The sequence below is a fragment of the Entelurus aequoreus genome, linkage group LG25, assembly GCF_033978785.1.
Source record: "Entelurus aequoreus isolate RoL-2023_Sb linkage group LG25, RoL_Eaeq_v1.1, whole genome shotgun sequence".
NCBI lineage: Eukaryota > Metazoa > Chordata > Actinopteri > Syngnathiformes > Syngnathidae > Entelurus > Entelurus aequoreus.
This window is the reverse complement of record NC_084755.1, coordinates 13,551,966-13,566,965: the sequence shown is the minus strand read 5'-3', so window position 1 is coordinate 13,566,965 and position 15,000 is coordinate 13,551,966. Positions and strand designations below refer to the sequence as shown.

General features: G+C 36.4%; 1 protein-coding gene across 1 annotated transcript in view; it reads right to left on the bottom strand.

Moving 5' to 3' along the window:
- The window catches only part of sdk2a (sidekick cell adhesion molecule 2a), a 405,582-nt gene that overhangs the window by 76,692 nt on the left and 313,890 nt on the right, over positions 1-15,000 (bottom strand). Inside the window, exons 17-18 of the mRNA XM_062036709.1 lie at positions 10,695-10,835; positions 8,046-8,227 (exon numbers count right to left, since the gene is read on the bottom strand). Of these exons, the coding sequence (XP_061892693.1) occupies positions 8,046-8,227; positions 10,695-10,835 (323 nt within the window). The remainder of the gene's footprint in view (positions 1-8,045; positions 8,228-10,694; positions 10,836-15,000) is intronic.

Below are 15,000 nucleotides of genomic sequence, written 5' to 3'. Positions count from 1 at the left end.
GAAACATTGTTTATATATTTATTTGGGAATTTGAAATTCCAATTTTTAACTTGGGATTTGTGTATGATTTACAAGCTTAATAATTGTATTTTTTAAATTTTTTTATTATTATTTAAAAAAATATGCACCACAGTGGAAGAAATTGCCATTTTTTATTTAGGATGTGAAAATCCAAATTCTTAATTTTAGGTTTTTAAATTTCGCTACAAGCTTTTTTTCATTAAACTAACATTTACTTGACTCTTTAGCATACTAGGCACAGTACTGTTTGGAATGTTTCACCTGATTGGTTGTAATATTATAAGTAATATTACTATTACTTCATAAAGGTTTCCTTTTTTCATTGATAACAGTCTTGAAAAATAAAAAATTTTCATTGTGGTTGTGAGACTTTTTATTTTCATATATATATATATATATATATATATATATATATATATATATATATATATATATATATATATATATATATATATATATATATATATATATATATATGTATATATATATATATATATATATATATATATATATATATATATATATATATATATATATATATATATATATATATATACATACATACATACATGGTTTTTTTTCTAGGAATTACAACTTTTTTCTCATAATATTCCAACATGATTGTTGTAAAATGACAAAGTTTTTCTAACTTATTTCGAATGAAGTAACTTTTTTCTCAAAAAATAAAATATATATATATGTATGTATATATATATATATATATATATATATATATATATATATATATATATATATATATATATATATATATATATATATTAAACAGTATTTTATTTTATATATATATATATATATATGTTAAACAGTATTTTATTTTTTGAGAAAAAAGTTACTTCATTCGAAATAAAATAGAAAAAGTTTGTCATTTTCAAGAATCATGTTCGAATTTTATGAGAAAAAAGTTGTAATTTCTAATAGAAAAAAAATAAAAATAAATAAATATATATATATATATATATATATATATATATATATATATATATATATATATATATATATATATATATATAGTTTTATTATTAAAAAAAGTTATCGACTACAGTAGAAAAATATTTTTTAAATTTAAGACTTGGAAATATACATTCTTAACTGCAGATGTTTATATGATAATACAAGCTTTTTTAAATTAAACTAAACATTTTTAAACAAAAATATTTGTACTAACCTGTTTTAATTATGTGCTTTTAAAAATAAATACATTTTTAAGGCTCAAATGAAATCATGCAATTGTTTTTCTTTTCTGCCCTGAAATCAAAACAATAAATAATACATTTATGCCAAAATGTTTTAAGATTATTAGTTAAGTATTTAATTGAGTAAAAACAATGCATTGTAATATTTTAAATTTCCAGTCTAATTTGTGCTTCCTAACTACAATATTTATAACTTCTTGAGTTCGTTGCTTATTTTGTTCATGTTGGTTATTTAAAGGCTAACATTAGAAGTCTGCACAGAACTCCACTCTGAAATCAGTGTAAAAAAAAAAAAAAATACAGAAAATGCATCAGTCTGCCTGCTGCTAACTGGCTGTCTGTGATAAGTGAATGTGAGCAAGGTGTGGAACAGAATGGGAAATGGAATCACTTTCAATTTCCTTTTGGGAGAGCTGGTGAGAGTCTCCAGTCAGTCAGTCAGTCAGTGTGTGTGTTTTGCACAAGGTGTCTGCTGCTCATGATGTAAATTTAACATGACGGGAAATTGGGGGGATATGAAAGTGTTTTAAACCAGTGATTCTCAAACTTTGGTGCGTGTACCATTAGTGGTACGCAGGCTCAATCTACTGCTGAGCTGGGCAAATATTTTAACTCTGGGGGGAGAGAAAATACAGATACATGTGTATATATATATATATATATATATATATATATATATATATATATATATATATATATATATATATATATATATATATATATATATATATATATATATATATATATATATATATATTAGCAACAACTAATCGATTAAATCGATTAAAATCGATTATAAAAATCGATTATAAAAATAGTTGGCGATTAATTTAGTCATTGATTCGTTGTATCTATGCTATGCGCATGCGCAGAGGCTACTTTTTTTTTTTTTTTTTTAATAAACGTTTATTTATAAACTGCAACATTTACAAACAGCTGAGAAACAATAATCAAAATAAGTATGGTGCCAGTAAGCTGTTTTTTTCCAATAAAATACTGGAAAGGATAGAAATGTAGTTTGTCTCTCTTATCCGATTATTAATCGATTAATCAAAGTAATAATCGACAAATTAATCGAGTATCAAATTAGTTGTTAGTTGCAGCCCTAATATACATATATATATAAACACATATACATGCATATATATACATGCATATATATACACATATACATGCATATATATATATATATATATATATATATATATATATATATATATATATATATATATATATATATATATATATATATATACATATATATATATATATATATATATATATATATACACATATATATATATATATATATATATATACACACACATGTATATATATATATATATATATATATATATATATATATATATATATATATATATATATATATATATATATATATATATATATATATATATATATATATATATATATGCATATATATATACTAGAGATAGATAGATAGAACTTTATTGATTCCTTCAGGAGAGTTCCCTCAAGATATACATATATATATATATATATATATATATATATATATATATATATATATATATATATATATATATATATATATATATATATATATATATATATATATATATACACACACACACACACACACACACACACACACACACACACACGCACACGCACACACAAAGCCCGGGCCGCGGCCAATTTTTTTTACCCAATGCGGCCCCCGTCCCCTGCTATAATACATCTGAAATTTAACTTAAGTATGCTTTTTAAAAAAAAAAACATTTGATCGTAAGAGAGCCACACAACTTTCTGTACAGGTGTCTCAATTGAAGCAATCAGAACAGATTTGATCATTTCTAGAAGCTTCTTTAATCATTTTAATACGTGTGGTGTACACTGCCTCCAAACTTCAAGTGCAATACAATGTTTCACCTTTCAGGGGCGCTGGACTTATTGCAGCCTCAGAGGCGCGTAAGAAAAAGAAAAAAAACTTAAGCCGATGAGAGAATACAGTACGCGCAACAGCAGATTTGACACTCAGGGATGAAGGTGTGTGCAGTGACAGACTTAAGTTAAGAGGGAGAATGCTAGGTCGCCAGGATATGCACAATTGCACGTCCTAATTGCATTACTTTTTCTATAAAATCCTGCTATGCAGAAAATTAATGAAGTAAAAATATGATTTTTAACAATGTACTGTTGCTGAGGTGCAAAATCATATAGTGTATTTTCCAGACTAAAAACCGCTAATAATAATAATACATTTTATTTGTAAAAAGCACTTTACATTGAGTAAACAACCTCAAAGTGCTACAGTGTATTAAAAAAAATAAAATAAAAAGACAATTAAAAAAAAATAATAAAAAAAAATAGAACAGCCAAATAGCTATAGAACTAGTATGCATACAGTATATCTAAAAAAATGCTTTTTTAAAAATAAGGGTTTTTAAGCCTTTTTTAAAAGCATCCACAGTCTGTGGTGCCCTCAGGTGGTCAAGGAGACGCTACGTTTCCCCACGCGCTTTGAACCCTCTGGCTTATAAAACGGTGCGGCTAATTTATGGATTTTTCTCCGCTTACAGCCCTAATTTTTTTTGTATTAAAGAAATAATTTTCATAGAACTCCGACAGAGACACTGAAAAGGTGTGTTATTGTTTGTGCTATATTGTGGACAAGTTTGCTCACTGCAGGTGCTTGCATTTCTTTGTTTTGTTTCTTGAACCGGAAGTACAGCTGTCCATAGCATTAAGTTTTACAATATAACTAAAACTATTTACATTTACTAAACCATCCCATGTGTGATGTCTGTTGGCGTTTTCATGCATATTTGTACATGCTATCGTAGTGTAATCAAGCTAGCGTCTTTAACACTAGCAAATATGCTAACATGTTTACGAGTGTCTTTCTTGGTATTATTAACTTAAAATGACATTCTTTTTGTATTTTTTCAATTTAGTGTATTCATCAAAACATCACAGTGGAGTTTTTGAGTCTGTTTAGCTGGTTAGAGAGCTTTGGTTTGATTGATTGAAACTTTTATTAGTAGATTGCACAGTACAGTACATATTCTGTACAATTGACCACTAAATGGTAACACCCGAATAAGTTTTCAGCTTGTTTAAGTCGGGGTCCACGTTAATCAATTCATGGTAACTTCCGCAGCTAGTGAGTGGGTCCATGACCATGACTTCTGTTTTGTTTAATCAGCCGTTTTTGTTCCGTGTAACAGGTAACCGGTATTTATCTGTGGAGTATAGTACAGTCGTGGTCAAAAGTTTATATACACTTGTAAAGAACATAATGTCATGGCTGTCTTGAGTTTCCAATAATTTCTCCAACTCTTATCTTTTTGTGATAGAATGATTGGAGCTCCTCAGCCTTCCCGGTAAGGTCTATTCGGGTGTACTGGAGAGGAGGCTACGCCGGATAGTCGAACCTCGGATTCAGGAGGAACAGTGTGGTTTTCGTTCTGGTCGTGGAACTGTGGACCAGCTCTATACTCTCGGCAGGGTCCTTGAGGGTGCATGGGAGTTTGCCCAACCAGTCTACATGTGCTTTGTGGACTTGGAGAAGGCATTCGACCGTGACCCTCGGGAGGTCCTGTGGGGAGTGCTCAGAGAGTATGGGGTATCGGACTGTCTGATTGTGGCTGTCCGCTCTCTGTACGATCAGTGTCAGAGCTTGGTCCGCATTGCCGGCAGTAAGTCGGACACGTTTCCAGTGAGGGTTGGACTGCCCTTTGTCACCGATTCTGTTCATAACTTTTATGGACAGAATTTCTAGGCGCAGTCAAGGCGTTGAGGGGATCTGGTTTGGTGGCTGCAGGATTAGGTCTCTGCTTTTTGCAGATGATGTGGTCCTGATGGCTTCATCTGGACAGGATCTTCAGCTCTCACTGGATCGGTTCGCAGCCGAGTGTGAAGCGACTGGTATGAGAATCAGCACCTCCAAGTCAGAGTCCATGGTTCTTGCCCGGAAAAGGGCGGAGTGCCATCTCCGGGTTGGGGAGGAGACCCTGCCCCAAGTGGAGGAGTTCAAGTACCTAGGAGTCTTGTTCACGAGTGAGGGAAAAGTGGATCGTGAGATCGACAGGCGGATCGGTGCGGCGTCTTCAGTAATGCGGACGCTGTATCGGTCCGTTGTGGTGAAGAAGGAGCTGAGCCGGAAGGCAAAGCTCTCAATTTACCGGTCGATCTACGTTCCCATCCTCACCTATGACCATGAGCTTTGGGTCATGACCGAAAGGACAAGATCACGGGTACAGGCGGCCGAAATGAGTTTCCTCCGCCGGGTGGTGGGGCTCTCCCTTAGAGATAGGGTGAGAAGCTCTGCCATCCGGGGGGAGCTCAAAGTAAAGCCACTGCTCCTCCACATCGAGAGGAGCCAGATGAGGTGGTTCGGGCATCTGGTCAGGATGCCACCCGAACGCCTCCCTCGGGAGGTGTTTAGGGCACGTCCAACCGGTAGGAGGCCACGGGGAAGACCCAGGACACGTTGGGAAGACCATGTCTCCCGGCTGGCCTGGGAACGCCTCGGGATTCCCCGGGAGGAGCTGGACGAAGTGGCTGGGGAGAGGAAAATCTGGGCTTCCCTGCTTAGGCTGCTGCCCCCGCGACCCGACCTCAGATAAGCGGAAGAAGATGGATGGATGGATGGATGATTGGAGCACATACTTGTTGGTCACAAAAAACATTCATGAAGTTTGGTTCTTTTATGAATTTATTATGGGTCTTCTGAAAATGTGAGCAAATCTGCTGGGCCAAAAGTATACATACAGCAATGTTAATATTTGCTTACATGTCCCTTGGCAAGTTTCACTGCAATAAGGCGCTTTTGGTAGCCATCCACAAGCTTCTGGTTGAATTTTTGACCACTCCTCTTGACAAAATTGGTGCAGTTCAGCTAAATTTGTTGGTTTTCTGACATGGACTTGTTTCTTCAGCATTGTCCACACATATAAGTCAGGACTTTGGGAAGGCCATTCTAAAACCTTAATTCTAGCCTGATTTAGCCATTCCTTTACCGCTTTTGACGTGTGTTTGGGGTCATTGTCCTGTTGGAACACCCAACTGCGCCCAAGACCCAACCTCCGGGCTGATGATTTTAGGTTGTCCTGAAGAATTTGGAGGTAATCCTCCTTTTTCATTGTCCCATTTACTCTCTGTAAAGCACCAGTTCCATTGGCAGCAAAACAGGCCCAAAGCATAATACTACCACCACCATGCTTGACGGTAGGCCTGGTGGTGTTCCTGGGATTAAAGGCCTCACCTTTTCTCCTCCAAACATATTGCTGGGTATTGTGGCCAAACAGCTCAATTTTTGTTTCATCTGACCACAGAACTTTCCTCCAGAACGTCTTATTTTTGTCCATGTGATGTAAATTTGTAGGATTACCTCCAAATTCTTCAGGACAACCTAAAATCATCAGCCCGGAGGTTGGGTCTTGGGCGCAGTTGGGTGTTCCAACAGGACAATGACCCCAAACACATGTCAAAAGTGGTAAAGGAATGGCTAAACCAGGCTAGAATTAAGGTTTTAGAATGGCCTTCCCAAAGTCCTGACTTAAATGTGTGGACAATGCTGAAGAAACAAGTCCATGTCAGAAAACAAACACATTTAGCTGAACTGCACCAACTTTGTCAAGAGGAGTGGTCAAAAATTCAACCAGAAGCTTGTGGATGGCTACCAAAAGCGCCTTATTGCAGTGAAACTTGCCAAGGGACATGTAACCAAATATTAACATTGCTGTATGTATACTTTTGACTCGGGATGCCCGATAATGGCTTTTTGCCGATATCCGATATTCCGATATTGTCCAACTCTTTAATTACCGATACCGATATCAACCGATACCGATATCAACCGATATATGCAGTCGTGGAATTAACACATTATTATGCCTAATTTGGACAACCAGGTATGGTGAAGATAAGGTACTTTTTCAAAAAATTAGTAAAATAAGATAAATAAATTAAAAACATTTTCTTGAATAAAAAACAAAGTACAACAATATAAAAACAGTTACATAGAAACTAGTAATGAATGAAAATTAGTAAAATTAACTGTTAAAGGTTAGTACTATTAGTGGACCAGCAGCACGCACAATCATGTGTGCTTACGGACTGTATCCCTTGCAGACTGTATTGATATATATTGATATATAATGTAGGAACCTACCAGAATATTAATAACAGAAAGAAACAACCCTTTTGTGTGAATGAGTGTAAATGGGGGAAGGAGGTTTTTTGGGTTGGTGCACTAATTGTAAGTGTATCTTGTGTTTTTTATGTTGATTTAATTTAAAAAAAAACAAAAAAAAACAAAAAAAAACGATACCGATAATGAAAAAACCCAATACTGATAATTTCCGATATTACATTTTAACGCATATATCGGCCGATATTATCGGACATCTCTACTTTTGACCCAGCAGATTTGCTCACATTTTCAGTAGACCCATAATAAATTCATAATACTTGTTGTAACCAACAAGTATGTGCTCCAATCACTCTATCACAAAAAAATAAGAGTTGTAGAAATGATTGGAAACTCTAGACAGCCATGACATCATGTTCTTTACAAGTGTATGTAAACTTTTTACCACGACTGTACATATTTATTGTTTTTTGGTGGTACTGGTGCACTCTATAGCCCGGAAAATATGGTGCATAATTTTATTTGCCATTATTTTGTTACTAGTCTTGATAACGATGCAGAATAATAGCTTCTTGGGGATGATTTATCTTCCCTCCTGGTGACTGATGCACGAGTCTCGGGAAGGGTATTCTCATATAACAAGAAGTGGGTAATGAGGCTGTGCTGCTCACCTCCTTGCAGAGTCCACTCTGTCACCTTGTGGCTGTAGACGCCCCTCCCCGCCCCGTTGTATGCCGCCACCTCCATCTCGTAGTTGGTCCAGATGATGAGGTCCTCCAGGAGCAGGCTGCTTTGGTCCGGGTTGGTGATGTTTTTTATCTGGCAGTCCACGGGCAGCCCAGACAGACAGTACCTGGCAGCGGGGGATAGTGATCAATAGGTGGTGCGGATAGGGCGCCAGCAACTCGCATGCGGCTCTTTAGTGCCGTCCTAGTGGCTCCCTGGAGCATTTTTTAAAAAAGGTGTGAAACTGGACAAAGATGGGGCGGAAAATATATTTTTTGTTTTAGTATGTTTTTTGTTTGAGGACAAACCCTCCCAATTGTTAGAAAGCCCACTGTTTAATATGTTTGTGTGTATGCTTCACTGATGAGAGTATTTGGTGAACATCGTTTTGTCCTACTAATTTCGGCGGTTCTTGAACGCACCATAGTGTGGACTGTTTGTTTACATGTAAAATATTTGTCTCATTTTGTCCACCAAACGTTTTATGCTGTGTGTGAATGCACAAAGGTGCGCTTTGTTGATGTTATTGACTAAAGTTAAAGTTAAAGTACCAATGATTGTCAAACACACTAGGTGTGGTAGAAATGTGTCCTCTGCATTTGACCCATCCCCTTGTTTCACCCCCTGGGAGGTGAGGGGAGCAGTGAGCAGCACTGTTTAATATGTTTGTGTGTATGCTTCACTGATGAGCGTATTTGGTGAACATCGTTTTGTCCTACTAATTTCCGCGGTGACGCAACAGTTTGTTTACATGTAAAATCTTTGTCTCATTTTGTCCACCAAACGTTTTATGCTGTGCGTGAATGCACAAAGGTGCGCTTTGTTGATGTTATTGACTTAAGTTAAAGTTAAAGTTAAAGTACCAATGATTGTCACACACACACACTATGTGTGGTGAAATTTGTCCTCTGCATTTGACCCATTCCCTTGTTTCACCCCCTGGGAGGTGAGGAGAGCAGTGAGCAGCACTGTTTAATATGTTTGTGTGTATGCTTCACTGATGAGCGTATTTGGTGAACATATTTTTGTCCTACTAATTTTGGCGGTTCTTGAACGCACCATAGTGTGGACTGTGACGCAACAGTTTGTTTACATGTAAAATATTTGTCTCATCTGATAGACGGCGTGGCGAAGTTGGTAGAGTGGCCGTGCCAGCAATCGGAGGGTTGCTGGTTACTGGGGTTCAATCCCCACCTTCTACCATCCTAGTCATGTCCGTTGTGTCCTTGGGCAAGACACTTCACCCTTGCTCCTGATGGCTGCTGGTTAGCGCCTTTCATGGCAGCTCCCGCCATCAGTGTGTGAATGTGTGTGTGAATGGGTGAATGTGGAAATACTGTCAAAGCGCTTTGAGTACCTTGAAGGTAGAAAAGCGCTATACAAGTATAACCCATTTATTTATTTATTATTTATTTTGTCCACCAAACGTTTTATGCCGTGTGTGAATGCACAAAGGTGCGCTTTGTTGATGTTATTGACTTAAGTTAAAGTTAAAGTACCAATGATTGTCAAACACACACTAGGTGTGGCGGAAACTTGTCCTCTGCATTCGACCCATCCCCTTGTTTCACCCCCTGGGAGGTGAGGGGAGCAGTGAGCAGCAGCGGTGGCCGCGCCCGAGAATCTTTTTTGGTGATTTAACCCCCAATTCCAACCCTTGATGCTGAGATTTTCATAGTCTTTGGTATGACTCGGCCAGGGTTTGAACTCACAACCTACCAATCTCAGGGCCTCACACACACACTTTTGGATCGACTTCACACACGCCATTCCTTTGTTTAATATTATTATTATTTGATTATTATATATATTAATTATATATATAATAAATCATGGAGCAACTATGCCCCCCTTGTGTCTGTGCCGTTCTACTCCTCCTGCAAACGTAACATATATTTGAGCTCATTTAATATCCTTTACTTTTATCCTCTTTGTATATCATTTAGTTTTGCATGACTCAAGACTCATTATCTGTATGTAATATTGGCTGCATTTCTGATAGTTGTTTGTGTGCCATGTTGTTCCAGACCACAGCAAACATTACCCAGCTTGCCAACGATTGTAATACATCTATTAAAAGAAGACCGCCTTAACTTGGACACACACATCTATACCTTTGGCCATTAAAAGCCAGTAATTTCCAGGAGTTATCTCACCTTCTGAGTAGCCTCTGATTTACTAATGGTTTCTAATGTTGTAAAAATGTGTAGAATAAATATTACATTCCAGCATTTCTGTCAAGGAAGATTTTGCTTCAGCCTGCGACACATAGTCATTTTGATAGTAGGCTATTATAGCTAATATAGACACTTACATCATGTGTTGCCTTCATTATAACACTTATATACCAGACATATTAGTTTTTTGTATTTTTGGTCCAATATGGCTCTTTCAACGTTTTTGGTTGCAGACCACCGGGATAGGGGAAATAAATAATTTTAAAAAATAAAAGGACATTGAATTGCACACAAGATGAGGACAAAGCCATGCGGCGTGCGCCCAAAAGGCGCGTTGGCAGGTGCTGAAAGGAGCACATGTGCTGACACATTTGTTATTATCACATTCAAAAGGAGAAGAATACAGCCTTCTCCCACCTGATGATGTAGCCCTGGAGGGGTCCGTTCTGATGGCTCTCCGGGGGCGGCTGCCACTGGATCATGATGGACTGATTGGTGCGGCCGCTGGCGATGACCGTCTGAGGTGGGGCGCTGGGCGGCTCCTCCGGGAGGGTTAGTCTGCGGCGAGGAAATGAGCGGCAAATTGGATGACAATTACAGATAGAAAAGGGATAATGGATACAGGTGTCTCTGTTCTGGCTGCTCAGTACAATGTGGCTAAGTAACAAAACAGCAAAATGTACACCCTAAATGGCCATTTAAGTTTATTCCCAGGCACTGTTGGACTTATCTATACACTTATATGCAGCTCGTTTGATTTTGGTGGGCTTTATTTAGTGATTAACTTATTTTTACACTTGTATGACGGTTAAGATTGTTCAAAAACTCAATTTCTATGTCAAAGTAAAGTCATTTTTAAAATGTTTATTTAGTGATTAACTTATTTTTATACTTGTGTGACATTTAAAAATGTGAAAAACCAAAATATCTATAATTTTGGAAACTTGTTTATTGTGTTTACTTATTTTTACACTTGTATGACTGTTCAGAATACTTAAAATTTATTTTTGACAAAGTAGGGTAATTATTATTTTTTAAATACGTTTTTTATTCAGTGGTTAACTTATTTTTACGCCTCTATGGCAGTTCAGAATGTTAAAAAGCACAATTTATATATCAACGTAGTTATTTTTAAAACATTTATTTAGTGATTAACTTATTGTTACACTTGTATGAAGGTTAAGAATGTTAAAAAGCACAATTTATATATCAACGTAGTCATTTTTAAAACATTTATTTAGTGATTAACTTATTTTTACACTTATATAATGGTTAAGAATGTTAAAAAGCACAATTTCCATGTCAACGTAGAGCAATTTTTAAAATGTTTATTTAGTGATTAACTTATTTTTTAACTTGTATGACATTTAAAAATGTTAAAAACCAAAACTTCTATGTCAATGTGGAGTAATTTTGGAAACTTTTATATTGTATTTACTTATTTTTACACTTGTATGACTGTTCAGAATACTTAAAAGCACAATTTATTTTGACAAAGTAGGGTAATTATTATTTTTTTAAATGATTTTTTTATTTAGTGGTTAACTTATTTTTACGCTTCTATGGCAGTTAAGAATGTTAAAAAGCACAATTTATATATCAACGTAGTCATTTTTAAAACATTTATTTAGTGATTAACTTATTTTTACACTTGTATGACAGTTACGATTGTTAAAAAGATCAATTTCTATGTCAAAGTAAAGTCATTTTTAAAATGTTTATTTAGTGATTAACTTATTTTTACACTTGTGTGACATTTAAAAATGTGAAAAACCAAAACTTCTATAATTTTGGAAACCTTTATATTGTGTTTACTTATTTTTACACTTGTATGAGTGTTCAGAATACTTTAAATTTATGTTTGACAAAGTAGGGTAATCATTATTTTTTTAATTATTTTTTTATTTAGTGGTTAACTTATTTTTAGGCTACTATGGCAGTTCAGAATGTTGAAAAGCACAATTTATATATCAACATAGTCATTTTTAAAACATTTATTTTGTGATTAACTTATTTTTACACTTGTATGACAGTTAAGAATGTTAAAAAGCACAATTTATATATCAACGTAGTCATTTTTAAAACATGTATTTAGTGATTAACTTATTTTTACACTTGTATGACGGTTAAGAATGTTAAAAAGCACAATTTATATAATCAATGTAGTCATTTTTAAAATGTTTATTTACTGATTAACTTATTTTTACACTTGTATGACGGTTAAGAATGTTAAAAAGCACAATTTATATATCAACAGTCATTTTTAAAACGTTTATTTAGTGATTAACTTATTTTTACACTTGTATGACATTTAAAAATGTTAAAAAAAAATAAAACTTCTATGTCAATGTGGGGTAATTTTTGAAACTTTTATATTGTATTTAACTTATTTTAGAATGACTGTACAGAAAACTTAAAAGCACAATTAATTTTGACAAAGTAGGGTATTTTGTTAAATGTTTTATTATTGTTATTTTTTTATTTAGTGGTTAACTTATTTTTACGCTTCTGTGGCGGTTCAGAATGTTAAAAAGCACAATTTCTATATCAACATAGTCATTTTTTAAACATTTATTTAGTGATTAACTTATTTTTACACTTATATGACGGTTAAGAATGTTAAAAAGCACAATTTCTATGTATTCCTCTTCACATTGTTTCTGCTTGTATGCGCAGCTGTGTGTGCGTGCGGACACACTCACAACAACATGCGAATTGAAAAAAAAAAAGTACCGGCATTTTCCAAAGGCAGTACTGTATCGTTTTAAAATTAGTACCGGCATACTGTACAACCCTACTAGGGACGGTTTTGACTCTGGAATAGAGAAACAATTGATCTAGAGCTGAAACGATTCTTCGAGTATATTAGAGTAAGTCAATTACAAAATATATTCGAGGAATTTTTTTTTACGGCATTTCGCCTCGTTTAGTAAAAAGTAGTCAAAGCTTGCGGGGGTGGGGTTGAGGTGCAGGTAGCATACCCCTTCCCCTTCGAGCTGTCCTGGATGAAATGAAATTATTTTTTCCAATCATTTTGGAACTTGCAAGCGTATTTCTTCTTACTCGTCGTCGCCATGTCTCTTCTTCGTTCTTCTGCTTCGTCTCCTTCTTGTTGTGTGTGCAGTTGTGCACTGAGCTCCAAAAGCCATAGATGTTATTGTAGCGTCCCGGAAGAGTTAGTGCTGCAAGGGGTTCTGGGTATATTTGTTCTGTTGTGTTTATGTTGTGTTACGGTGCGGATGTTCTCCCGAATTGTGTTTGTCATTCTTGTTTGGTGCGGGTTCACAGTGTGGCGCATATTTGTAACAGTGTTAAAGTTGTTTATACGGCAACCCTCAGTGTGACCTGTATGGCTGTTGATCAAGTATGCCTTGCATTCATTTGTGTGTGAAAAGCCGTAGATATTATGTGATTGGGCCGGCACGCAAACGCAGTGCCTTTAAGGTTTTTTGCCGCTCTGTACTTCTCCCTACGTCCGTGTACACAGCGGCGTTTTAAAAAGTCATAAATGTTACTTTTTGAAACCGATACCGATAATTTCCGATATTACATTTTAAAGTCCGATTTTATCGGACATCTCTAATCGGAAACAAACCGGAATTGGTATTTCAACTACATTTCATCATGAACAACTCGACGTCATATTTTCTCGAAAAGAACACCGCAAAAGCGTATCCCAGTCAACGCGGCGAGGAGGGTCATCACGGCGCTGCGGCGTGACAAGGATCAAAGCCTCGAAAATGGGGCAACACAATGGAGAGACATCACCAGCCAGAGAGAGAGAGAGGATACATAAAAGAACGAGAAGGAGAGAGTCGAGCTGACTTTTCCCTTAAGTCAATTTAAGATGACATCTTGATTTCCTTCCCCGGTGCTCCTCGGCTCGGCTCAGGAGCAGATGAGGCAGAGAATTTGGGATCAAAGAGGGGGTGTAAAAGCGGGCTCAGGCGGCAGGCGACGCCTCCCTTCCCTGGGGGGTGCTCACGGCCGTGCACTCAGACGGTGAAAAGGTGTGCATGGTGGACCACTAGTGATGGCCGGAGGCTCTTTTAAGCACTAAATTGGCTGGCGAATCGGACTCTCGGTCTGGTGTGTGTGTGTGGTGGTTATTCCTGCATGGTTCTTTCATGTGGACAGTCAAGAGAATTCACTCAACATTCCGGCCTGTGTGATGCTCTTCCTCTTTCATGCCCGGTTAATAGGAGGCAGGCGCATGAAGCCGGGTCAGCGCTTCCATCAAGTCCTCACAAAGACACATTCCGCCTCGTTCACAGTTTTATCTCCAAAGCGACTCATCTTTCTCCACTAGCTCTAACACTACTGCTGCTGCAGCTCTGGAGCCCGGACTGAAAGGAAATAATCAGCACTGGAGTGGAAAGGTGAGCCACGGCTCCATTATCCTATCCAGAATTAAAAAACGTCTTCATATGGAACAATTTTTGCAGTGATGATTAGGGTTGGGTACCGAACTCTGTACTTCGATAGGCACCGACCGAATTCCATCAGTTCTACCACGTATAGATAGATTCATGTAAAATCAAACGGTGCCATATTTGGATACATCGCTTCCGTGGCTCAAACACTTGGCGGGCAAACAAGCACTTATAGTGGACTTAATCGGACTGCAACCTGGGCCTTAATGGCAAAGACTACTTCCTAGCTGAGGAACACACTGTAGTCTATACGCTTCTGCCATCTATTATCTTGGAAATGCAACTGCGCA